General features: G+C 53.1%; 1 protein-coding gene across 2 annotated transcripts in view; it reads right to left on the reverse strand.

The window, feature by feature from the left end:
• Positions 1-27,844, reverse strand: part of LOC122365212 (pleckstrin homology domain-containing family H member 1-like) — a 184,910-nt gene that overhangs the window by 79,379 nt on the left and 77,687 nt on the right. For both annotated transcript variants that reach the window (XM_043336214.1, XM_043336215.1), the window contains exon 3: positions 9,124-9,186. In XM_043336214.1, coding sequence (XP_043192149.1) covers positions 9,124-9,186 — 63 coding nt within the window. The remainder of the gene's footprint in view (positions 1-9,123; positions 9,187-27,844) is intronic.

Raw genomic sequence — 27,844 nt, forward strand, 5'->3', positions numbered from 1 at the left:
GTTACAGATGTTTGAATTTCAGTGAGTTTCAAACCTCAGTAACTTTTGAAATAGTGCGGGCCGAGCTTAGCTTTTACGATATTCGTAATGAGGAGCATGTAATGTGTCCGCATACAAATTTTGACGAAAATCGGAGGGGCTCGCCCAATGACCTTGAAATTCCGTAACTTTGTGACTCCGTAACTTCGTAAATATGGCGGGCCGAGCTTAAATTTTGTGATATTCGTAATGCGGAGCATCTAGAGTATCCGTACACAAATTTCGACGGAAATCGTAGGGGCTCTCCCGAATGACCTTGAAATTAAAACATCCGTAACTTCGTAAATATGGCGGGCCGAGCTTAAATTTTGTGATATTCGTAATGAGGAGCACCTAAAGTGTCCGTACACAAATTTTGACGGAAATCGTAGGGGCTCTCCCGAATGACCTTGAAATTCAAACATCCGTAACTTCGTAAATATGGCGGGCCGAGCTTAGATTTTGGGTGCATCGTAATCAGGACGTTACGTACTATCCGCTGACCAAGTTTGGTCCAAATCGTAGGGGCTCGCCTGATTCCGAATCTTAGATTATAGATTAGGATTCACTTACATCTAACTTGACGACCGTGCATCCCAACAGGTGCCGCTCTCTGACCTGCAGGCTCCCGTAGGAGAGCTAGCAGGAAAACAACGTACGCGTTGGGAGCAGGAGCAGTCGACCACGGTATATGGCCAGCCGCGTTATCGATTGAATAGAGCGGTAAACATGCAGCGGAAGAGCCGCAGTAGGTGGCAGGTTCAGCCACAAGCGAGGGTCAATAAATGCTGGACGTTCAGGTTATGGCCGGTTACACACTAAATAATGTGAAAGGCAATTGGTATGACATTGACGGGATTAATTGACATACATAAAAATGTTCACACAAATGAAAATGTAATTATTTATCATTATTTATCACAAAATAAAAATGTTCACAAAAACACTTCCGCAATATACCTAATTAATATATGTACAATCAACGGCAAAGCGATTCCCTTTTGGTACGCCATGAACAGCCCGTTTAACAATAAAGTCAAATGGAGTCGGTTCGTTAATCTAACCCGCCACTCGACATCATTCATCAACCCTTCTCTCGCCCTTCACGGCTTTCCTCAATAGCTGTCGACTCTGAAAGCTTTCACAGCTTAGTCAATCCAACCGTAGACTGCGGCCTTGAGTAACTCCAAAGTCCAACCGTACTACGGTCCCCGTGTGCTCGCATGGCGGAGTGCTGGATGCCGGCTAGCTGCTGGCGCTACGATGTGGAATGTTACTATCAGGGATGCGGAGCCGGAGCCGGAGTCGGAGCCGGAGCCGCCGGAGCCGGCATATTTTGCCCGGAGCCGGAGCCGGAGCCGGAGCCGTGAAACAATATAGCCCGGAGCCGGAGCCGGAGCCGGAGCCGCCAAAAAAGGGGGCGACTCCGACTCCTTTTTATTTTTTGAAGAGGAAAAAAATAATTGACCTAGCTCGGTTTGACAGTACAAGGCAGTAAAACATATGGTAGTTACTTACGTCATGGGCCATCAAGTGATTGAAAAAAGCCGAATATCCCCAGTATCCCACAGTACGCAATCAACATCCTGTCTGCTCCCCCCCCCCACGTCTACTGCATCCCCAGAACATGAGGACCGGTCATCAGGTGACGGCCATTGTTTTCAAGCCAGTGCAGTGGACTGCGACTCCCAGCACCGTCTCTTCCCACCCACCCACCCTCCACCCCCACCCCCAATGCAGCCGAGAGGCCGAGACAGGTGTCAGCTTACGATGGTTCAGTGAACTCCAATTCGCGGCGACTGCGTTTCCAATGCCATCGCTTCCTAGTCCTTTGTTCTGCCAGTTCTCTCCGAGGTGCGTTTGCGCGGGGACGCGGTGAGCCGGTCATGGCAAAGAGTAACGCGTATAACCAATCCAATTTTTCTTCCACCCGTATTTTATTAATTGCATAGGGGATGTACTGAGTCGGAGCCGGAGCCGCCGGAGCCGGAGCCGCTGGAGCCGGACCATTTTACTCGGAGCCGGAGCCGGAGCCGGAGCCGCCATAACATTTCACCCGGAGCCGGAGCCGGAGCCGGAGCCGATTTTTTTCTCCGGAGCCGGAGCCGGAGCCGGAGCCGTCTGAAATTTCCACGGCTCCGCATCCCTGGTTACTATGATATTTGAGTAGATGCTTCATATATGTCATCTATCACCATCGTTCTTTCTAACCATCGTCTTTCCCTGGCCGCCTCTCCTTCCAAACCATAGTTTGTCAACTCAATCTGTCTCAGCGTCTATCTCGATGTCAGCAGCCGTCACCCGTCTGCAGCGTCTGTCGCCTGCCGTCTGCTATCTGCGCTGCTATCACTCTCCTCTCGCAGTAGAAACTCTTTGAGCCCACTCTCCACTCCTCACCAGAAGATAACTACACACATAAATCAGGGATAAAACTACGTCCCGCACCGTCGTATGCCGTGCCAATGCTACACATCCACCAGAGTCCCAAACCCACATAAACCCGCGACGGTCCAACTACCCACCGGCGGAATCCTCAGGGGTGGATCGCGCTGCAGCCCCTCGATAGGCCGTATTTCACCATCAGACACTATTTGTCTGGTCTGTCGGACCAACACCAATAAATAACAAACTAGAACAAGCTGGCTCTCAGGAGGACGCGCCGTACTCGAGAGCTAGCCAGTGAGTAGGAAAAGTCGTCAAAGTCCGGGGGCGGGGAGAAACGAGTGTGGTGGTGAAGAAGGATTCATAAGTTACAAGCATCCTGTTGACCCCAATCCTGTAGCATGTAACGGTTCGATGCTTAGTCCAGTAAGACAGAAACAGTCAGAGCTTACTCTTGTTGTGCAGTATTCAGCTTCAGCCAACTTAGATTCCACATCAAGATATAAGAGGACTTAGACTCGACGGTTGTAAAGCTACTTTTGCTCCTCAGACAACAGATCCTGGAGCTTGCGTCGTTCCTGTTTACATTGTTCCGAGTAAATCGCTCATCGCTGGCATGATCATCTTTGTGGCATTTTCAGCCAGTAAACCGCCTCAAAAGCACATTTATAGCGGGAGAGACTCAAATAAGACGATCTTGTATCACGTTTCGAGGGCAAATATATCATCAAAGCAAAGCTAGGAGATAGTACAGCCGCGCAGGCAACAGCAACATCTTCATAAACAGTGAAAACAAGTCAGCAAAAACAGTCATAAATGCTCAAAACCAAAGCGTCCTACAAATCCTTCTTATTTGTTCGTTCTCCGGGAGTACATGTTGTTTCAACATTTACTCAATGCTATTCAACTTAGCCGCTGTTTCCAGTACCCACTCTTATCCAGGGACCATCGCCAAATCATAACGATAAATCCATCTCCTTTGGGTAGTGCTCTTCCTCCCACTTTCCTCCTCTTCCTCTCAGTACCCACTACCCCCCCCGGCCCCCCCCCCACACACACACACTACCCGCTTCTCTGGGCGCCCTTTCCTCTCCACCACCTCCTCCCTCACCCCCCCCCCCCCCCCCCGAGGTCCACAGAGATCCACTGTCCACCACTGGCGCTGACCGGCGGTCCAAACCACCAGCCATCCGACGACTACCGCCGGCACTGAGCAGCAGATCCTCGCCCAGATCACGTCCGGCGCGCGGAGCAAATTTCCAAACAATCTCCCGGCTCTGGCGTCGGCCGCCTCCTAACGCCGCGGCTGGACGGCCTCTGCTTCTCGGCTCAGACCCCAACCCCCTCTCTCCCGCTCCATCCCTATAGCCTCGGGCCCAGTAACAAACCATCGGGGGGCATTGCTGGCCCTCTCCTGGCCCCGAGCATGGTAACAACAGTTCGAGAGCTCGTCTAAAGGATGGTAACTTCCCAGACCCCGCAGACTAGACTTCGAGACCGATCACTGACCTGCAAAGATTTTTTCAGCATACAAACCGCACTTACCAGAGCCGACACATCGCTCTTGAGTAAGAGTATAATAGCTAGTGACTAACCCAGCACTGTCAGTACGGCTAGGCCTACTACTGATAGACCAAAATCCTCCACCGGCTCTCTTATGTGACCCGAAGACCAAGAACACCGAATACCGAGTCTCCGGACACGGGCCCAATAGGAAGTAAAGAAAGTTTCGTCAGCCACTCGCCTTTCTCAGCCGGTGACAATAAAGGACCACCCCATTCCATTCACGGACAATAAGCCATTCCCACCAGGTCACGACAAGTGTCGGCCCGCGCCACACAGACCCGTGCATACATATAGCGCTAGCTAATTAAGACGCTCATGGAACAGCGACACCATCGCTCTGTTCCTCGGTTAGTTACATTAATCACGCGATGGATATAAACGACCTTACGCCTGACACCGCAGTGCTGAATATTGCAGGAAGACCGTACGAATGTCGCGAGGACAGTACACACGCACACATGCACGACGTTCCATGGACACGTCAGTGGGTTGATCGACAGCCGACAGATGGCTGGCAGCGTCTGACAATTGTCAATGCGGACTGTGGCAGCCCTCCTTTGTGGATATCCAGTGTTCACAAGAGGTCTTTTCTTCCACCAATGTTACTACATGCCGTCCCATGTCATGCATCATTATCTACACGTCAACAGATGACATCGCTCCGCAATGTCCATTCAACAACCACGCCCGTCCACACAAGTGTGTCCAGTGGTGCGGACGCGTCCAAAACAGGTCGCCGGGGTAGCTTTGGCTGCCACTGCGTGTCATATGTAAAAAATGGCTTCGCCGAGGGTTCATGGGAGTCGTTGACAGCATGGTCACTTAGGTCCGGCTTCAGCGACTGAAACACGGCCCTGGCCACATTTAGAAGGAAAGTTCGGGAGCATTAATGGACGTTGGCTTCATATCCCAATACCCAAATATAACACTCATTTGCATTGGACATATAGGTAATGAAATGACATACGAACGAACATCTAATTCCACCACTTGCACTGGCGGCAGACATTCCACTCCAAAGAGTCTCGGCCACCGTTGCTACCAGCGCAGTATCTGCCTGGCCGGCCGTTCGGCGGCCGGCAGCCACTTTACGCCGGTCGGCGGGCGCGATCCTCCGCTGTGATTAGGCCGCCGGCCTGACTGATGGCCGCCCCACTGTCGGAGCTCGGCCCGGTTATACAGCGCCGGCCGGCCGATATATGGAGCCGCCCCGACCAACTGCCTGATACGTGCCGGGCTCAGTGGTGTCGATAGCGGCGCTAGCAAAGCTACACTAGCTCAGTCCAGCCCGAGGACGGGGAATAAACCGGACCGAGACTTACTCCGGCACTAACAAACCTACTAACAAACCTACAACCAGTCCAGCCAACCGGCGGACGGAGAATAAACCGTACCGAAACCTACCAAGGCCGCTAATAAACTTAGACCAAGCCTAGCAACACGGAAAATGAGATGGAAATTCAACCAAACCAAACCTCGATAATGTCACCAACAGACCTATAACCATCCCAATCGTCCAGCGGATGAGACCCCGAGAGACCAAACGAGACCCCGATGGCTAACATTGCTGTAGGCCTCTCACCGAACCACCGCTGACGGCCGTCGGAGCTGGAGGCGCCTGAAGTTAGACTGTACCGCAGAGCAGCTGTGTAATGCGGCACAGCCTACCCTCCCGCTCCAGTGACGATGCCGAGCGGCGCCGGGCCGACGAATTTCCCCCAAACCAGCTCCGTGGCCGAGTGGGTGACGGACAGGGTTCAATTAGCGGTCATCGGGCCGCGGTCACGGGACAGATTCCCAAACGGCGGCCGACGCGAGCTACGGCGGTCCGACACGCGAGTGGTGAGCAGCCGATTTGGGCGGCGCAGCGAAGGGCGCGGCGACTTGACTACACAGCTCAGGAACTAACGCAGAGAGGGAGTTGAGTAATTCGAAACTGAAGGAGTCAGAAAAAAACGCCAGAGTTTAATAAAAGAGGTTCCAGGAAAGTTAGCAGCGCGTAAACAAGCCTGAAAGACTCCAACATTCAATTGGGTGCGGCAATTTCTTTATAATAGTAAGTTATGAGCAAAATATACCCCTATTTGGTCCATCAGGAACCGGTAAATAGCCTGAGCATGCGAGTAAAAAAAAAAGATACATCACTAGTGTTTTCCTCCACTTAACCCATTTTCCGGGACCATGAGGAGCATGTCTTACTCTAATGTGCCAAGACCATCCATCAGCCCTGACACAGTCACTAAGAATCCAAGTACCGATGGAAAAGACGATGGCCCCCGCCCATATAACCCTTCAGGGGCAAAATCAAGAAATATACGAGTACCTTTTGTCATTGAGGGGCGCTTGGCAACACTGCCATCCTGACCCAGATGCGCAACATTGGCGACCAGCTGTGTATGCTTTCCTATCCTAGCCACCAGGGTTATCCGATGGCGATCAGCAATCAATGGCCGGATGTAGCGCGATGCATACCTCCGGAAGTAGCCGTCGGGGCCCGCGCAACTTCTCAAGGCTGTCTGGCAGGTCGCAGTATCGGCGGAGTATCGATCAGGCCAACCCACCTTCACCGCCGCCAAAAAGGTCCGTCCACACCCGCGGCTGGTTATGAGTGCAATCGCAGCGGACCCGCCAACGAATCATGAGAAGCAGCCCCCACATCGACAAAATACCGACACAAAATAAGGATAAACAGCATCGAAGAGATACCTACCACATCGATAAGGGGAGCAGTTTCAGTGGCGTCTACCTTGACTTGACCTTGTGCCGACCAGTCGACACTGCTCCACCATTAAACCAGCAGAAGTGGCCATACAGCCAGCACACAGACCCAGCACCGGCCACCGCAGAGTCTGACTGGCGGTCATTGGGCCATTTTCTGCCCCGGTGAGTGCCAGCTGAGGCTGTCTGAGTGACCCGCGGTGGCTTACATTGGGCAGCTGGGGTGGTCTCTTAGTCTGGGCCGCAGTGGCTCAGACTGAGTCCAGACTGTATGATCCGGAGACATCGGGCAACTTTTCCAGACAGCTGACTGGCCGGCGCCGCACTGACGCCTCGGGTCAGCACGGTCGACCTCTGAGAGTCACCGGAACAGCACGGACCAGTCTAACCTGATATCGCAGGACTAGCACAGATAGAACCAGATCTCCAACTCTACTAAACTTCTGCACATCTGTCCAACTGCACGCTGCCTAACACACTGTCCTCATTTCAAGATGCCATCCATTATAGCGCCGTTTCCAGCGCAGCGCGGCGGGACGCAATGAGAGCTACAGCGCAGAGGCTGAGAGCTTCACGGAAATGCCGACACGGCTCTACACTTAACGCCCTGGGAGCTCCACAACCGATTCGCACCATTATGGGTCTTCTAAGAACATGGTAATCAATATCAGATCCAATACTGACCCAGATATGTGATAGGCAGTAAGCTCGTGCTATTAACCTGGCTGGAACGATCTATTGGAAAATGAAAGGAATGAAAATCCACGTGAGTGGTGACTCTTTAGGCTGCTGAAATGGGGTGGCAATGGCGTAAATCCACAGTGGAAGAAAGATAAAACTTGGAGCTACTGAATATCATAGCTCCTGCGAAACAGTTAAGCGCCTCAGGTTGGAGCCTTGTTCCCTTCAAACGTCGACGAAGAAGCTCCAATGACTCTCCACAGCTTAACGTAACACGCTTTCAGCAGCCCCAGCCGAAACCGAGGCCCTCGATATAAGCTAATATACCCGAGGTACCCAGCAAGCCACAGCCCACGCCCACAAGCTCCACGCGAAACACAATCATCATCCCACTCCCAAGCCAGAGCCGTCGCCCTCTGTCAGCTTCACTCGAGCCAGCACTGCTGTCAAATCAGCCTCTCTGAGCCGTCACCACCGTCCCACGTCAGCTCCTGCTACGCCACCACCAATCTCACACAGCTCCGTCGGCAGTGCTCAGGCGCCGCCAGACTCACCGGAACATGGCTGAGCTGCCTGGACGGCGCGCCGCCAGACAGGGGTCTCCTGCTCGGTCCCGGGGTCTGTCCGGGCCTGCCGCGCTGCAGCGCTGACGGGGGCGGCGGAGACGTGGCACTGGACACCACCGGGCCGCCGCCGGCCGCCGACCGACGCCGCCACCGCCACTCCATCGACTGCCGGCCGCCGGCGGCGGCGGCGAAGGCGTATCGACGTCCGTCGGCCGCTCGGCAGGTAGTGCGGTCCCGGGCCGACCGCCGCCGACCCGCCGCAGCCGCCGCCGCCCGAGGCATACGCTCCGTTTAACACGGCCGGCCCCAGCCCGCGGCACGTGCATGGACCGGGCTCCGGACGCCGCGAGCACCCCTCCCCTCTGCTGCTGCCAGGCGAAATCAGCCGCTGAGCCGATCGATAAAGACGTCGCCATGGTAACCGAGCGGCGGCGTCGCGTCGAGCCGACCACCGCTGAGCGGGCCGATCTTCGCGGCACTATGCGGGTCCCGCGACATCGCCCTGGTGCCACCGAAGGCCCGAAAAGGTCATCACCATCCCAGAGGCGACATGGGATCTGCGAAGGACCGTCCTGTCTCCCCCAGGGAAATCAGTTCATTTTTCCTGCTGTAGCTTCCATCAAAACAAATAAATGAGACTGGCCTCGCACAGCAACCATCTTTCGACACATATCGTTGTTTGCTGTACAGGCAGCCAAAACATTAGTCAAGATATTCGCAATCCCAGACTCCCAACTGATTGTGCAATGCAAAAAAAAAAGACAAAAGCCAAAAGGCCGAGAAGCGAGAGCTCTTACCAATTTCTTCCAAGCGCGGCTAATACCGGACGGTCTGTTCAGGTAGGCTGTGCCGCAGCGCACCCGTGTCCTGCGGCACAGCCTAGCCTGATCGCGGCAGGCGGCTGCTGATGTTCGAACGCCGTGGAGCTCAACCGTCCGATCCAACTACAGTTTTCTATTTCCTAATCGGTTGGAAAGCTTTGAGCTGTGCCGCACCCACACTGGCCCCCTCCCTCTTAAATTGGCTGCTTTACAGGGCCTGACAGGTTACCGCGCTGGAGCTAGACGCCGCCGGCGGCTACGCGCACTTTCCAGTCGGTAATTAACGTTCCACATCGCAGGCCATCCTGCAGCCTGCGCCGTGCGAGTCGGCCCTAGGGGGTATCGGGTTACAAAGCCGCTGTTCTACTTACCTTGCTCTCTGCCTCTGCAGCCTTCTGCTCCGACTCGACTACACGCTGCTCCAGCTCCACCAGCTGAAACAGAGCAGAGCACAGAGTGTCAGAACAGGAACCAAAAGCCCGCACACTCAAACGACTAAAAGTTCAGCTCTTCCAGCGAAACAGACCAGAGCATGGCAGGTTAGTGATCACAGATGCACTAAAACCACACATCCATCAATTGAGACAGGACAGATACAGCATATCAGTGGTCAAAAGCCCGCACACGGCGCACATTAAATCCATTTCCATCAGGCAAGACAGACTGCAGAACAGCGGCCGTCAGTGATAGCACACTACCTGGAAAACGTCACCGATAACATCCAGAACACCATTAGGAACACTGGCAAAAGAACACAATTCTTTTCTAGAGGCAACGATCAACATCAATTATGCTCGAGAATACCCATGTAAAATGACGGAGCAAATGACCTGTGCGTGAGCATCAGATCCGCCACGGACTATCAATGGAATGGGCTGATGGGAATCACTATCCCCGTGCAACAGAGGCAATGAACGGTGAGGACCACTGCAGCTGAATCATAAATCAGAGATAATTTACGGCCCCGATGAAATACGGGCAACAAGAGACCATTATGAGCAGTTTACTAAAGTATAAACATTGACACAATGTGCCGATGAAAAGAAATACCAGGCAATAACAGAAACGGCCACATTTGGAACATGGCCATTTATCATGCAACTTTGCCTTTGCAAGATTATAATTTCATTCCCGAGCACTGCATTATAGCTATGCCGTAACACTGTGTAACGCTGGATAGGTCGCACGGGGTGCAATAAGGAAATGAAATCGCCAACTTCACCCTTACCTATTTATTCGATAGTCTTAACTCGCCAAATCAGCTTGACAATTTATGGGAAATGTACACAGTTGTTATAAATTATTCCAGCTATTAGTTGGCATAGTTCAACGCCCAGTATTGTGAAGCGCCGCCAGTCCGAATTATGTAATAATAGAAAGGTGTATTTTTCCTTGCAGCTTATCATCAAGTGAAGAAGTAACATACTTTGGTCATTGTTTATCATTATGAGAAAAGCTCTGAAGTTGCAACTGAACCATACACCATATCGCATCACACAGGCCGTTCTAATAAAGCATCACATTTTCAGCATTGCAATCACTCCAAGAGAGCCACCCAGCCTGTTCCCCTGCAAATGCGCCCAGCTGTGTAATTTGTGGTCATTGGCTGAGTTCCCAATAAGCGAATACACCGCGCCAGTACCAGATTAGGGTCAGGGTTCGACCGCAGTTCGGCACACGGTGGACAAAGAGCCCCTCGGACTTCCTCCGACCCGCACAAAACCCGTCTCCCGAGAGGCACCGCCGCACCAACATCGCGCCGTCCTCGCCGGCAGGATATTGCCGTGCCAGAAAAGGAACTCCCGGATAAGCTGTTCCGCCGGTCCCGTGCCAAATATTACAGAGAAATGCGGAAATTACTCGGGTGGGAACTGCCTGAGAACTACAGAAAATGATGATCAGGTGGATAAGGCTGATAAAAGAAAACTTGAAAACCTGCGATCAACCGCGACGCGGCCCAAAACATACAATCGGAACAGGCCATGGGCACAGTTGGATACGCAGTGCTTTGGAGAGATAAGGGAGAGGTTATCACATTTTCGTAGCAGAATGAAAGAAACATTCAACTGAAGACGCATATTCTACTCAGTCTGCGAACACTGTGCGATAGGTACTGACTATTGTTCAGCCAATGACTCGGTAGCAAAATCATGGCTCCTTGTTCTCTCGGACGTGACAGGCCTACCGGAGCACTTTCGGTTCACCTCCTGAGGCCCTCGCCCCCCCCCCCCCCCCCCCCCCGCGAACACACACGCACACCTCCCCACCTGACCTGTCCTCCCTTCCCCCTGAGTCAGTCCGCTGACCCCCGCCCTGGCCGGCACTGAGGGTCGCCTGTCGGACGACCGGAAGGCCAGGGCGGGGCAGACGGCCGTACCAGCGGCGCCGGCCGGTCGGCCGTCAGTGACTCACGGGCGCCACCCGGGCTATTGCAGCCCACGAGCGGCGCTGCTACGGTCAGTGCGACTCACGGGCGCCAGCACGGCCACCGCCGCCCACCCCAAGGCCCCAGCTACGCCACTCACGAGCGGGCTCCACCCCGGCCATGTCGACCCAGGGGCGCGACCCCGGCCACTGCGACTCACGGGCGCCACTACAGCCATCGTCACTGGATGGGTCCCGCTAGTGCGTCCAGGGGTCGGCGTTACCCCCACTATTGCAGGTCACGAGCGTGTGTCACTCCGGTCGCTGCAGCTCACCAGTAGGCCCCAGTCATTGATTTGACTTATCAGGTGCAGGCCTAAACTGAAGAGGCAGATGGAAATAACTCTCATATGGAAATAGCACCATTGAACTAGAGGAGAAAATACAGAGTTGAAATACATACTATCTTGCTTAATTTCGAGTAAACTGCACCCTATTATCAAGAGACGGTTATAAAAAAAAAACAATCGAGGAGTGCGAAAGGTCCACGTCTAGGTATTCTCAGGAATCCGCTCATTCTAAGCTAACGAAAGCTGGCGTGACTCTGGGCTCATCGGGACAAGTCCAAACCGAAGGGGATTTTTTTTTTTGCCTGATGGAAAATAACTAAATTACGCCCCTCCACCGCATTCGTTGGGCAAACACTGCTTTGGCTTGGCTGTGACCAACATAAGCGAGGGCTGAAGCTCCTGCCACCTAGCGTTGGGACGAAAAACAAACGCTTCCTCGCTCCCCATCACAGTGCACACTGGTCGGAAACGCCCTCACGAGAGGCCACGGGCGATTCCGGAGTTTCGGATTATTTTTTATTTAGATCGATTTGAAATTGATCAAATTATCATACTTAGGCCAAAAAAAACTAATCCGGGTGACCAAAAATAACTGTAATCAGCCCTCGAAGATGGGGTATCCCAGAACTCGGAAACTGACGCGGAGCAAGAGGTTTCTTGAGCCGGATATTCAGAGTATTATTGCTGATAGACACCAAATTGAAATCCCACATATTATGCATCAAAATGTTCGTTATGAAGTTGCCGACTGGTCAGTGCAAAAATTTTGGTATACCTTTTCCCTAACTAGGATGTACTATAACTTTTTTATGAAGGCTCTCCTACAGTGATTCTGGAATATAACTGCAAAGTTTAGGTAAGGAAACAACAGGTAGTCCCATCTAGTTCCACTCTGATTTTTTGTGAGATGAAGTAGGATTTAAATTTACACCAGGGCAACATAAAAGCTAACTGCGCATATTTGCGCAAAATTTGCAGGAGCCGCTCTTCCTACCCAACTACCGCCCGCCCCGCCCCAGTTTTGGCTCGGCCGCCGCGCCCGGCTTACGCTGACCTGTGTGGCCTGCACGCATCCATGCGTAGTTGACTGGTCATTAAAAACAGATGCGCTCGAGTTTATGAATTTTGTGAAAAGCGCGTTTTATGTATGCATTTATGTATGTATTGACATCAAAAGCCTTCCACATATTGCGTGGCGATTACGGCTTGCATTTAGAGAGCCTTGCTATTGACAACCATCACTCGGCTGAAGAAAGTGGAAATTGAAACCTTCGTGAATATAAGACGCTGCAAATATAGGGCACCTGTCACTGACGTCGGGTTACCTTGGGCCGTCTTTTTACATTAAATCACAATTCCGGTATTTAACCCTGGCCGGACCGATTGGTTTTCTATATTGACCGGGGAGGGTTGGTACAACTCCCTCGCCGTTTCGCCTCTAATTGAGCTAGAGCCTCGCGGAAAAACAAGCTTGTGTGCCGTTATAAGACGCAAAAATTAGGTACTACCCGATTTTAAGGTCTTAGGTCAGCCAGTGACCTTAGTGACCTTCTTAGGTCAGGTAAGTGCCACAAGGCACGGGCTCGGTTTTAGGTTAATTACTTTGCCAAAAATGGTCGCACTGCCGCGATTTTGGCATCATCGTGTTTGTCTAGCTCAGGCGCGTTGAATGCTATACTTGGTGTTCGGGTGAAGTCAACTTAATGTGTTAACCTCGGGTCAAGGTCAGGTCGGAGCCCCTCAGGTCACGAAAATGGTTGAAGGAGGTCATATTGCATATCATTCGATTCGGCAGGTCTTCCTGAGTCCAATGGTGGCCTTCCCGACTCTCTAGCTCCATCTGATCAGGAGTTATTGACGAAAAACTTATATGGCCTTAGTGACGTCATAAATGACGTCACGCAAAGTCAACAATGCTAAAGTCAAGCACTGGACCTTGCAAGGAGTGCATGAAACCATTCCCGGTGCCCGAATAGCAGCTCCCAATTTCCCTTGTTGACTTAAAGTGGTGCTAGATCCTGTATTATACTCAATTATGACGTCATAACTTAACAGATTCACGTCATATATTTGGTGCTTGACATACAAATGATAGCTTACACATGACAGAGAAGGTATGCAAAGTTTTATGAAGTTTGCTTCACTAGTTGTGGAATAACAAGCAAAAAACTTTTGCGGAAAGGCCGCTGGCCTCTCGCTGGAGCGTTTCCGACCAGTGTGCAGTGGCGCCTACCACCGAGGCACTTGCTCGCCTGTAGCGACATCTACAAAGCAAATGCGACAGATTCCAGACACCTAGCGGACACGCAGCCAACTGACGGCCGACGGTGCTGCCCCCTCACCACACAGCATTAGCGCAGCTTGGCGGTGTGGAGAACAAATGTGATGCCAGTGCCATTAACCATTGACATAAACTCTGGATCGTGCCCGAAGCTGATCCGGAGATTAACTCTGCGGTCTGATATCTGCCGACCTGGAGCATCAGATCCGTTCCGTGGCGCCATCTGACCTCAGAGCTGGTCGCACCATTTCTAAAACCTGATCACCAAAACAGATGGCTTCACATGTTACTGGCTTTCTTAACCTCTTGGTAAACACGTGCCTACTTAACAGTACGCAGTCAAGTACTGCAAGTACCGTTGAGCGGCGATTGTCTACCGCTAACACTGCGCTAAAAAAGTCCCCCCCTTCATTGTGAACTTCTCCGCCTTTTTCTCCCCAAATCATCTAAGACCGAGCAGCAGCGCACTGCCGACCTTTTCCCCACAAAGGTCGCCCTCCGTCCCACAATGGGCCAAACACAGTGCCGCCGCCCGGCTGCCATTAGGGCTCGCCAGCCGTTCTGTGCGACCAATGCGAGGCGGCCGGCCGCAGCGGCCACCCATACATCAGAGCGGCCTTTCATCGGTGACCGTTCGGCGCCGCTATCGGCCGACCTGCAGTCGCAGCCTGGCCAGCCGGCCGGTCATTCCGAGCCAGTGGACAAAGGGAGACCGCTCCGGGGCTTCTGTTGCCAGCGATACCTCTCTGCAGCTGCCGCGGGACGCTCTACAGTCCTCGCCCTGCGATGGAGGGCTCCATCAGGCCCGGGGTCTGCCGTGTAGATCAAACGGCCCGACAGAGAATATCGGCCGACCGGGCCGCGCCGCCGGCATAAAGACGGTCTAATAGAGCGTCTGGCGGCGGCTGGGCCGGGCCACGGCTCCGGCCAGACTGCAGATCGATCGAACGAGCTCAGCTGCCGGGGTCACCGGCGGGGTCACATGGGAGGTCAGACGGGAGGTCACACGGGAGGTGTGACGCGCGGGTCAGACAGGGGGGGGGGTCACCGGCGCGGCGGGCCAAGCTGAAGTTATAATACGCGGATCAGACCCGCCGCTCAACCGGGGCAAAAAAAGCTTAGGATACTCGTATAGAAGATGGCCACAGTACCTCGAATCTCGATGCATTCAACCAAAGAGCTGCAAACATCTCATTTTCGCACCCAATGTTGAAACTAGATATCCCAAGTAGGGTGAGTTAAGCGTTTGCGGTAGCTTCCGATACGCAATAAGTTGTGAGTACGATTACCGTCACAGAACACCAGTCTTCGAGTCGTTTCCATACACTCCACTTCAGGAGCTACCGTAGAACAGGAGTGACTGGACCCAGCAGCGTAGTCAGCGGCTGGATCAGCAGAGCAAGAAGCCTTATAGACACGGCGTAACCCAGGGAATTCTGATCGCTGGACCAGGCCAATCCACCCTCCACGAGAGAACGAGGTGATTATTGTAAGCGAGCAGCAGACAAAGGAATATTGAGCAGATGTGTGGGACCTTCGCCGATACAATAAAGCGAATTCCATGCAGCAATATTTCGCGCAGAAAGGACAGGAATTTTATCAAAGCGATCTCCGATGCAATAAGCACTAGATTTCATTGTCAGCTGAAACGCGCAGAAGTTCAGACAATGCAGATATACCTACTTGACTTCCAGACGGATTTACGATGAAACAAACTCAAAGCAGAAAGTTAGAGCAGAGTGGAGTTTGAGGACCGGCAGCCAATGACAAAGAGGCAGGATTAGAGGTCGGAAGGATTTAAAAAGCAATTTAAATCAGCAATGTCTGCAGTTCAAGGAGCTCAGACGGGACATCGAAGACGACAAGCCCGCGTTCAGAGAACGAGAGCCGATCCTCGTCAGTGATCTCAGTTAGCTAATAAGCTGAAATACGGAAAATCTGTCTTCTTTTCAAACACAGCTTCTTCTGTCAGTGCTGACCAGGAAGCACAAATGTCCCGGCAGGGAAGGAGTAGCGGTAGAGAGGACAGACAACTCGTGCGTACATGAATACAATATTCAGGCAAAAGAACGGAAAGGGCTCTAATTGATATGGAGCAGCACATTGCACAGTGCAGGATTTATAGAGCTGGGTATGCGCTGGTGCAAAATTCCGCAGCCGATTACTTTTTGGTAAAAGCAACGGACGATTACCACTCCCCGAAATATTTAGGTATCGCAGTGACACAAAAGCACACGTGCATTCAAAGGGCGGAAAGATGAAACAAACATGTGTCTTATGTTGTTCACAATAATTCTTACAGCGAAATCCACTTGATTGAGAAAACTCAATACCGCCTGCTGTCTCGAACTTATCAGGTTTATTCCCGCACGTATTGCAGAATAGAACAAGCAACGATTAACCCGCTTCCGTACAAAGTAACGTAATATTTGTTTTGACTATTTCAATTTCGATCGTTCAATGCACCCGGTGTACAAGTTCCATTGACCAAAGTTCCATTTAACCAGCCCATTCAACGAAAGTAATCCGGACTCCATTCGGTACCCATCGCTTACGGCAAATGTGAAATGATTGCCGCGATCGGAAACCACTGCCATCCGCCGGGCTCATATCGGAGTATTACCGGAATCAGCGCTCGACCCGATCCATCAAATGTTCCCGGGTAAGGGCGGACGTGCGTTTCGCTGGATCGGAGACGTGAGGAGCATCTGGGACGGTTGCATAATGGGACGGCGACTTCGTCGGATATCGCGACCAAATCCAGACCAGCGGACTGCGGAGCTGAAGATTTTAGTCAACGTAGTACTTTTGAAATACCGTTGTCGATGGCAGCTTCAAACATCTGTCATGTCTCAACCATAAAGGTCATCACGCATTGCAAATTATGGGCACCTAAATTTGTTCACATTGGGAAGGACCGACGGTCTATCGTCCTGTCTCGTTCAGTTATCCAGTGTCCATGCAATACTTACCAACCTGCGACGCCCTCAATTTCGTTGTTCCTCGTCAACTTCTCCTATTCCCTGATGACATGTGACGGTCAGGGGTAGAACAGGGCCTGCTCTACCCCTGGCCGTCACATGTCATATCAACAGCCGTTCCCTCTCATCTGACGCTGTCCTAGCTTTACCTGTCACGTCAAACCGTTTCGTCTACCGCCTTACATCGTCCTCCCCTGCCCCTCGTGTTACACCGCCCAGTCTGCCGCCTTATCACCGCCCTCCCCCACGCCGTGCCTTATAAGCCAGCCTGCCTCTACCCCGTGCCACGCCGTCACGCTCTGTATTATGGCGGTGCCAAGTTTCGTGTCGGCTGGTCGTCCAACTGTCCCGTCCAATACCGGCTAATGGGACGGCTGGTCAGCTAATGGTAACTGATGCCGTCCTGGGCTGCTCCGACACGGCCGGCAGCATTGATGGGGACGCGGTGGTGGGGGGAGGGTACACGGGGGGAGGGGCAGGCGCAAGGACTCGCCGGCTCGTGTAGCTGAACTGTTATGCGTCCTACAAAACAGCCAATTTTAGCATGTAAATGGATTTTTTTTTTGTCTTGCAATCAAGCTGTGTCAAAGCAGCATCTGAAGAAAAAACAATGGCAGCGAAATTGCAGTGAGAAGTTACAACGTCTGTGGGATATGACATCAAACGTTTAAGAAATGACAGCAATAAAGTAAGCTATTTCGCCAGCATTGCAGATTCGCTTTAGCGCTTACGACGAATCCCACCGTCTCAGCGTATGCTGGTACTGATACTGGCGCACAAATCTGTCTCATTTCTCGGTGGCCCGGCGACAATCAGACTATATCTCCGCTCTACGGAGCCCATTCGGCAATCTATCCCGACCGTCGTGTATCCTACAAATCACGATAAATGCTATGAGCCGCCAGGTCTCCCCGTGGGCGACTGATAAGGCAGACGAGCTAAACATAGCGCGGGGCCGACTGTCCCGAGTCAGCGGCCGAGAGCGCCCGTGGGAGGCCAGTTATGGCGACGGTGGGCGACCCGCGTGACGCTGCTGAATTGACCCTGTCGCCGGGGCCGCTTTTCATCTCCAGACAGATTTGGAGGGTGGGTGTCTGCTGGATAGTCGCGCAGGTTGGATGCTGGCATGGCTCAGCAGTCGCGCTGTAGGTGTAGGCGTGGAAAGTGTGAGATAGGGCGTCGGAAATGAAAAGGGGAATACCGGAGAAGCGCCGACGGATGATTAAGGAGAAAATATATCACGAAAAAAACAATTAAGCAAGCATGTATATACTAGCACATACCCGTCAGATTCTTGACTAAATATAAAAAGGCAACAGAAAGAACAAATAATAATCCGTCAGAACATTCCTCGTGGTAGCAACCTGTGAAAACTGCCGGTACTGAGATGTGAAATTTCACAATCATCCTAACTCATCTCACCTCAACGGCAGCAGGCAGACATCCAGAAAAGTGCCTTACTAGGAAGCCGCTTTGTTCGCGGCCATATCACGGCGACCTACCTACGTCAATAACCCGAAATAGGCATCGATTCAACGCCGGTGCGTTCGCCAAGCAAAAACAAACACGCTCATCCTCACGACGTTTTATGAGTCGACGCTGTTCCGAAATGGGTTTGGCATCAAACAGCGCCAATAAAATCGGACACAAGCCTCCGGAATGGAACCCGGTCACCTAGCTGCAACGTTAGCTGGAGGGCAGTTGCCAAAACTGGTGCTACGCACGCTGGGTCTTTTTCTTAGGGCGTTCATGCAATGGGGATTCTTCCTCAGTTCGGTCCGTTCGCGACCCGAACCTAAACACATGTATTGGCTTAGCATTTGCTGAATGTTGCATAAGTCCGCCTCCACATTAATCACAAGGAAAGGCTTGTAGTGTCAACTACTGAGTCAACAGCTGAATGTCAGCGGGAGCTGGTAAATCCATCTGTCACCCGGAATGCAACAGGTTGATGAATGCACACTGCACATAAATGTCTTGAATAACTCCACCAACATCTCTGCAAACACAACAGCACCTATATACGTATGTGCTACGTAAGGGTGAGAAATTTGGCAAAACATATCCGCATACGATCCAAAGCCGTTCGCTGGCACTACCGGCCAGTCAATGTTATTGCTCCCAGACCCGGCACTGCGGTCACCGGGAGGTAAATATTTACTGAAGCAGCTCGGACAGTGGAGCTTCACTGTGTCATCGTGGCGTCCGATACACAAGGGGTCACCGCCGCCGGATACATGACGTCCATGACGATGACTCCGTCAATGACGCCGGATGACGCCGGATGACTTGACAAAAGACGACGAACTCACAGCGAGTCACAAAGCCCAGTGTAGGAGGCAAGGTCGTTACTGATGGAAGGGGTCATGTGTCGGACTTACAAACATAAACCGGACTCATTTCATCAGTCATGCGGCTCATATTTGCTGAATCAGAGCCCAAACAATGACGAAATCGAATATCAGACGGGAAACAGTGGTCGACCCAGACTGTTCAGGGAAGCTGAGACACCCGCCGTCACTTATAAACAACCAAGATCGCCACCAGCCGCCACAAGACGCACAAGGATGCCGACAATCGCTGACAGTTGTCCAAATGGACCCATGATAACTCCAAGATACTAACAGTGCTCGAAGCTACTCTTGGCGGCCTTTAGACTGACAGCCTAAATCACTAAAAGACGTCCCTGAAGCACGACTCCTGCCCATCATTAGCACATAACGACAAAGCCTGCCATCACACGCGTCCCCGGGATTTTCGCCGAACTGTAATCGGGTGCCGTCCGTTCCACCGACAGCTCAGAGCCGGGAAGCGTGAACGAGCACAGACAAGTGGGCCCAGCCGGCGCCGACGTGACAGGGCGCTCCGCTTTAGCCGATGGTCGGCTCTAGTAGCCCTCACCCCCGTCTCTCAGAGGCGAAAATAGCGTCACAATGACGAGTTCGCGGCACTGACGGCTCTTAATTGCCGACTCAGCGAGCGTAGAAGTTTTCGGCGCCAAGTTCCGACTACTAAACGAAGCTTTCAGCCGTCATAAAGACGAACCTTCCGAAAAACATGTTTCTGCAAAAATGTTTTGTACACAAATACGGTATTTCTACGAAAAATTGTATTGAAATGAGATGTCAACTCGTACAATGAATGTGACATGGAAATGCACTCGCGTAATGTAATTCAGAAAAAAACTTTATCAAGCCCATCTATCAATCCATCAGAGAATACCTACATACGGGGTTTTCATCTCTCACCGCCCACTGAACGGGCAGGACTCCGGCCCCTCGCGGTTGGTTGGTAGCCAGACAACACCAGATGCACTGGACAGTCCTTCCTGCATCTCTGTGATAGCGCATCTCTGCGTGATAGCGCATCTCTGCCACCGATATCGTCACCGTCGCTGTCAGCCGAGACCAAGCACAGCATACTACGGCCTGTTTTGGGAGGCCAAAATCGGCGCCGGGGGAGAGAAAGCAACGGCAGCGGCGGCTGTAGTCCACAGAGTCTCCGGCCGACGCCACAAACACTCGACATGATTGCAGTGGCGCAGCGCTTTGTTCGCCCCGCTGGTCTCGGAGCTGCCGGCACTGCAGCCAGGGCGGAGGGACGGGGAATAATCACGTTAAAGCCCCACGCCACCGCCTCACGCCCGATTGAAAACAGACATTTCATAATTCATTCCGATGTGGCCGCTGCCTGGGTGCGTGAGCCAGCGACCGGCGACGATTTGAACTGTCAGATGGAGGCGTTTATCAATGGCGGAGAACAATGGAAGCTTCAAATGAAGAACGAAGGAACGACGCGTTTGATTTGTGTGAGCGCGGCTTTGGTGGTTTTCCAGAATTACCACGAATTGGAAGGATATCTCTTCAATCGTTTAACATTGATCATTCCAATGTTCCCACTCTCGTTTGCGTTGCTCTACATAGGCATTCCCCAACAGAGAAGCGAGATGGTCATTGCGGTGCAGTATAACTCCAGGCGCTTACCACTAGTGCCACCTATCGGCAGGAGCGCTAAGCATTAGTGTTGTGTACTCACTTTAGTACGGTCACCGTTCGCAAATAAGCAAAATTTGACGCTCTTACGACTTCAAGGTAAGCACAAAGAAATACTGCAAGAATGTCATAGCCGTTGAACAAACAATCGCATAACTTTCATCAGGATGAATGTAGTCCGGTGCAAAGCACGAGCTTCAATAGCCCCGCCTCCGTGCTGCAATGCGGGACTCAACAACTGTGCTTTTTCTCTCACTTCACAAACCTAGCTACCTCACCAATACCAATATATCTATCAAGTTTCCATCGCGTCGGCAAAATAGCCCCTCCAAAAATCGTTTGCTGAGTAATCTATTCCGCCGATAGCATCGGCGAAAAATCCCCGACCAATAAAAAGTGATACCATAAGCCTGCTTCCGGCGAATTGAGGCGAGGCTCGGCGGGTGGGGTTGAATGAAAGCTAGTCAGGCCAGTAGATTCGGCTTGCGCCTCTTCAAAACTGCTGAAAGAACACCTACCTGCACCTTGTTTTTACATTGGAAGTTTCTTACACACTGCAAAAAAAAATCATACACAACGCACGCATGAACACTTATTATGCTGTGTGGTCCGTCCGGCTGACTAGAGAAGTGCGAGAGACACTCGTCCCAGACCCGGAGAATGATGATCTGCCTGCTACTCGTGAGCAGGAGTCAGACTGTCACAAAGGTCTCATCTATTTGCATCCAGGGTCTTATTATTCAGTATTTCCCTCTATCTTATCGCACACTTTTGTCTCTGTTTGGGCAAGGTTTCCTGCACACGGGAAGCCATCTTTTTAATTTAGCGCTTCGTCAAATTTACGGTACCGTCTAGAGAATTGCTGGCGCGTTTGTTTTAGTTAATTAGGTAACTTGGTTGGATTACAGCCAGCGGGCGAGCGCTCGACGTCTGAATAAAATTGCCGTTCTGGGGTGCTGGTAATAGCTTTATCCGCTACTTTGTGATTCGATACGAAACAGTTTACCTAGGATGAGATAGGAACTTATAAAATATGATGTCCTGCACGCAGATACATCTTTAAACAAAGGATATTGGTCAGTCAAAAAATGACATCTAGGTCACCAGGTTCCGTAAAGCATCCCAAACAAGGCAATCCCTCCTCTCCAGCACCGTGACAGCAGAAGCATCACACAGGGTGTCCCCAGCACATCGCCACTCCAGTCACGGGCGGGCCACAGCTCAGTCGGCCTGGGAACTGGCCGCCGCACATATAGCCCCGCTCCGGACTGACGTACCGCACTGCAGCAGGGCGGGGGCGGGGGCGGGGGCGGAGGCGGAGGCGGAGGCGGAGGCGGTGGGGGCGGGTGGGACATCCCCAGGGCCCGGCCGAGAGCTAACTCCCCCTGACATCGTCGACAGAGTGGAACGGAACACGGCCCACCGAAGAGAGAACAGATATCGGATGTTCGGCCTCGTCTGCCGGACCGCTTTTGCCACCCAGATAATAAACGTGACGATGTGGCGGCCCAAGAAACCAAAATAAATCATCGAGGATCCAGTGATATCTCAGCATCCTATCAGCAGCTGAGTCTGAAGCTTACTCGTCAGCCGAAATCTAATTGGGTAGATCAGCGAGTAAGATGGATTCAAAACCACACATAAAAACGTCAACATCTGCATCAGGAAAGAATTTATGAGCCCTATCACACGCATATCACCGGTTCCGGTCACAAATCGCGTGTTCTAGATAGCCTCGATCGAAGATTAACTGCGGGAGGGAGAGCGGACCCCGTCGGGCGTCATTTGGCCCCAGATTAGCACGTCTCGCGCGGCACGCAGCGCGCCAAAATGAATTATGTGCCGCTCGATGGGCCTTACAGTGTTTACCCTGAAAGCAGCCGCCGCCGTTTACGGAGACGATGAATGCCAAAGTCCACGCACTGACGCCAGTTGCGAGCCAAGAACAACTATTTACGCACAACTGCACTTTGCTCTTCGACCCACTTAGCTTCATCTCGCAGGGGACTTTAGACAGGAATGGGCAAAAAAAAAAAACACGTGAGCATGAATAGTTAAATATTTTGAAGAGCAAACTGGTGATTGCTGGGCTACACCTCTTCGTGCGCTTCCCACCAGTGAAATAAATTCATAAAAATACAGATGGGGTGGCTAAAACCAAAGTGATAAGCATTCCTCTTAAAATACATTTTCTTGAGATACATTCGTCCACAGTACTTATTGAGTCATCCGTCTCTTACCTCTTCCCCCCCTTTCTAGAGCTATCCTTTCCATCCCGGGTGGCCCGGTCTGGTCAGATCGACGGCGCCGTTCGGCTCTGATGGGACCGGCGGCCGGCGGGGCAGCACTAACTGGGACCTAATTCATCGGGGAGCGCCACAGCCGGCGCCGATCCCAGCCGGGCCGCGGCGGCCGCCGCTCCATTACAGACTCCCAGGGGCCGTATCGCTGCTGCTGAACCGATATGGCGAGCAGCCATGGCGGACCACCGTGGCAGACCACCACGACGGTCCAGCACAGACCGATATGGCAGACCATCATGAGGGACCGCCATGGTGGATCAGCACAAATCAGAACAGCGGATCTGACGGACCGACATTGCAGACTAGTAGGTACAGAATGATTGATCAGCATGGCTGCCCAGGATGATGATCCGACATCGTTAGCATCTACACCGTCAGTTCAAGTATTTCACGTGTCCTTTCTGAGCAGGCCCTGGCGAATGGCCCCTGCGAGTGCCACAAGCGAGCACTCACTGAGAAAACAGTGTCCCGATTTTCGGGCTCAGAGACCAGTTTTCGGGCTAATGTACCATATTCAAAACAGACAGCACATTTCGAGAATACTTTCTGAGCTAGCGCCACATGGGCTCATACGATCCCTTAAATCGGTATCATTGATCGCAGAAACAGAGCTCAGTCAGTACCCATTATCGGTGTCAAGCTCTAAAACTAGTCTCACTATGATACCAGTTTTCAGCCTGATCCCCATTTTCGAGCTCACCTGATTCCAGTTTGAGGGCTCAAATTGTGTGGTGAAGCCAATATTAGGGCTCACGTCATCGCTTTTCGGGGCTTTGGTAAAAGCTGGATTGCGTCAGCTGGCTGGCCAGCTGGCGACGCACGAAAGGTATTTAATTTTAGATATACCTAAGCACGGTAGAAGGATGGACATAAATATTTCAAATGGCTTTAAATGAAAAATTGATTGGTAAATATTCATTCTTTTATATCTAGCATTGATATGTAAGAAGCTCTGCTAGCGCCACCATACGGCGCCAGCTGGCAAAAAATCCAGTTAATACCAGAGCCCGCTTTTCGTCCGATGCAGCCCCTCCTCCCCCCCTCCCCCGTGTCCAGCAGCTGCGAATAAGACGAAGCCGCGGACAAACTTTTTTTTTTGCTCGGCCAGCCTAGCGCCAGTCTCGAGCGGTGGGACAGTTAACCGGCAATTTTGGCCGGGATGCAAAAGTTACGTTAAACCGGTTTATGTTAACCCGGGAGCAAATAACAACGTGGGAGCCTATCTTAGGTGTGGCAAAGCTAACGGATTACTTACTTGTTGCCGAGGTGCCCAAAGAAGGTACTGGAACCGAAAACACAACATTGGTTCATGTATTTATTAACATTCATACACACAGTCATACTTGTGCAAGGTGTCAGTGTTCGGTTGTGGGGTGTAATAGCCAGGGAAAAAGTTCTATGAACTGAAAAACCCGGCGCCTATTACTTCGCAACATGGTTGTGTATTCAACATGAACTGCAAGGAGTGCAGACGACATTGCCTGTGCTAACTTAACGTCTCACGGGCAGCGCCGCGCTCTGACACCTTGGTCCCAGAAGCGGCGGCGTTTCTGACCGCAAATCGCCGGAGAGCCGGTCGACGCCGTTGAGGGGACTGAGCAGGCCGCTGCCAGCTCCACCTTCACGTCCGCGCGGCGCAGCTCGGTGTGCGGCGGCGGCTCATCGCGCGGGCCGCACCCGTCCGTCCGCTGCACGAGCCGCTTTTCGATCCGACAGCGCAACACCGGCACGCCATTGTGCTGGCTGAGCGGCGGCAGCGGCACGTAGGCAACAAAACAGTAGAAATCGATGGGCCTGGATCGGCGTTGCCAGCAACGCCGGCAGCGGCGCGGCGGGAGGCGCCAGTGCCGCCGTCGGGGACGTGTGCCCTTCGCTGCGCTCATTCGAGTTGGCCGGCCGGCCGCGCGGCGTAGTCCTTTTGACACGGTGCGAGAAGAGCCGGATGAAGGTGGACTTTTTATTGGCGTTGCTGGTGCTCACGCCGCCGGCGTCCAGTTTGGGCGGCAAGTCCGAGTACCAGGAGTCGGACAAGTCCCGCGCGAACGCCGCCAGCCGGTCGTCGTCACTGCTGGCGGCGGCCCGCCGACGGCGCTGCCTCAGAATCGGACGAGTCGGTGGTACTGAGCACCTCGCGGGACGGGTAGCTGGGAGTGGGCCGGCCGCGGCCCCTGCCAGGCCGCGCCACCTTCACCGGCGCAGCCGCCTTCAAACTGCCCTTGCTGGGCGGCGGGTTGGTCGGCGGAGGCGGCAGCGGTGCCTCGACGTCAGTCCGAGTCGCTGTCACTGGGCGGCCGCCGCGGAGACGGCTTCTGTTTGACCCGCAGCCGGCCTGGGCCGGCTCGGCGCCCTCGGCCGGCGGCGCGCGCCGTTTCGAGCGTTTCACCTTTTCACTGTTACTCTCGCCTGGTCCTCAGCGTCGAGCGGCTCGGCGCTGTTCGGTTTCATGTGGCCCATGCTGCTGGGAAACTCGGGTGGGGACAGCTTTCTGACTGGAGTGCCGTCGAAGATGGAGGAGACGGGGGTGCTCGCAGAGTCCTTGCCCAATGCCCATGATAGAGCCGAGGCTCCACTGGACGCCCAGCTTAATCGGGCTATCGCCGCCCTCCTTCTATGGTGGATTCTTCGGCCCCCTACAGCCACTAGGGCCATCATATACTCCCAGATGGCGGCACCTAGGGGATGAGGGGGGGGGGGGTGTCTGGGCCACTTGTCCACCTCGTGGCGTCGCCAGCGACGCCTGCGAGTCGGAGCAAATGATTATGGGGTCTTCCTCGAAGGACGGGTGCTTCAGGAGATGTTGCTTTGCCGTTTTGGGCGCCACCATCTCAGATCGGTAAATGGAGCAAATCCTCCCCGCCGCCTCCCGCAGTACCAATGTTGTACTGTCTGGGTGCTCGGTGAGGACCCCAGCGCCGCCTTCCTATTACTCCCCCGGTCGCAGACCCGTCGACCCAGGCCCACGTCGCACGCTGGGGGAGCGCTCCCAGTCACGCCTCCGCAGCACTCCTCCTCGCTGTCGCGGACGCCCCGATCGGCAGCAGGTCCAGGTGGACCGTGACGCCGTCTGTTGGCGTCTACGGGGGCAGTCTCGTGGATAAGCGCGCCTCGGCGGGCAGCGCCACTCCAGTGGTCCCACACCGCTCCCCCGCGCTCTCTCCAGCCGGTCACTGACTTCAGTCACGGTTGGGGGGGGGGCTTCCGCCACGACGCGGCGGGTCCTCCGACGGGAGGGAGAGCGCCTTCGCCAGTAGGCGCGATGCCAGCGCATCCCTCCTCATCTCTCCATCGGCACGACGCCCGCCTTGTTATGAAAGGTGACCACTTGAGTTTGTGAGCCCCAGCCGGGCCGGCCGGCGACGCGCGCGCGAGTTGTGAGCCGCTGTGGACACGTGACCGGCCGCCTGCGGGCGAATTGGGCGGAGCCGACTGCGGCGGCGGCCGCTGATCAGCGGTCAGTTGGCGTCCTGATCTCGAACCCGTAAGGTACGGCCTTTTGCGGCTGATCTTTGCACACGGGTAGAGTGACGGCGCGACTCAGGCACCGGGAGAGTGCGGCCTTGAGGCTGACTCCTTGCACACCGGTTGCTACCGCTGGTCGGCTAGGCTTCGAGGAGGGGTGGAGGGTCGGCTATCGGTGGCGGCGCGGGGTAACCCGGTGCCAACCCCAAATTGGAACCTTTGTGGTGTAGTGTATTTCTGGATCGGATATCGGTAAGGTCAGCTAATGCTGTTTAACTCCGACAATTGTCGTTTAAAGGGTGGCTAGTCACGGGTTGTAATTGATTGTGCTTATCATCACAATATATCGCGGCACTTCAACGCATTTCTTTAAGTAGTCGGTTGAAACTTACAGTCGATCCGGTCTTAGGGTTTGTCTGAATACAGTCCACACTTTTATACACGGCCAGAGTCGCAACATAGTCCTCCGGGCCGGACGTAACTGTACCTTTGGAATTTTTCGATCAGTCATTGTCGGTCAGTAACTGCTTGTTTTTTTTAGACTCCCTTTCTGAACATTGCCTGTCATGGAGGAATTGATCGCCACTAGGACTAGACTTCGCTCAAAGGCCACAAAGCTCTGCAACGATTTAAAGGCTTGTCGGCAGGAGGATCAAAGATCCTTGGATCAGGATCAGCTGGCGTTGAAAATCCACCATGTCGAGAAGCTGCTGGGCGAGCTTCAAGGCACCCAAACTCAGCTTGATAAGGTAGGGCAATCGGATGAGACCAGCCATATCCAGATGATGGAGGATGAGATATTTCTGAGTTCTCGAGTTCTAGCCCGCCTCGAGAAGGCTGCCGAGGCCAGGGGCGTGCCTGTGCCGGGGAACTCGACAGCGAACTCTGAATTCAAATCCTCTCTGGCTGTCAAAATCCCAGTTTTCGGTGGCGACATCATGAAATGGTCAGAGTTTTGGGAGTTGTTTATGGTCTCAGTTCATCAGAATCCTGGTTTCGAAGATGTTCAGAAGTTTGTCGTGCTGAAATCGCATTTAGCAGGTGCAGCCCTTCAGGCCATTCAGGGTATCCCAGTCTCTGGCAACGGCTACGCCGAGGCTGTGGCAGTTCTCAAAGAGAGGTTTGACCGAAGTGAGCTCTGCCGAGAGACGCTCATGAGAGAGCTTTTGAACATGCCTGCAGTCCGCTCCAATGATCTGAGGGCCCTGCGGTCACTGACGGACCATATCGCTGCCCACACCAGAGCCTTAAACTCACTCGGTGTCACGTCAGACAGCTTCTCTTCACTCTTACTGCCCATGGTTAAAGAGAAGCTTCCAGAGAGCTGGCGAGTTGAGTGGGCAAGACAGGGAAAAACACAGT

Source organism: Amphibalanus amphitrite, unplaced genomic scaffold (genome assembly GCF_019059575.1).
Source record: "Amphibalanus amphitrite isolate SeventyFive unplaced genomic scaffold, NRLGWU_Aamphi_draft 000722F_arrow, whole genome shotgun sequence".
In the NCBI taxonomy this organism is placed as follows: Eukaryota; Metazoa; Arthropoda; class Thecostraca; order Balanomorpha; family Balanidae; genus Amphibalanus; species Amphibalanus amphitrite.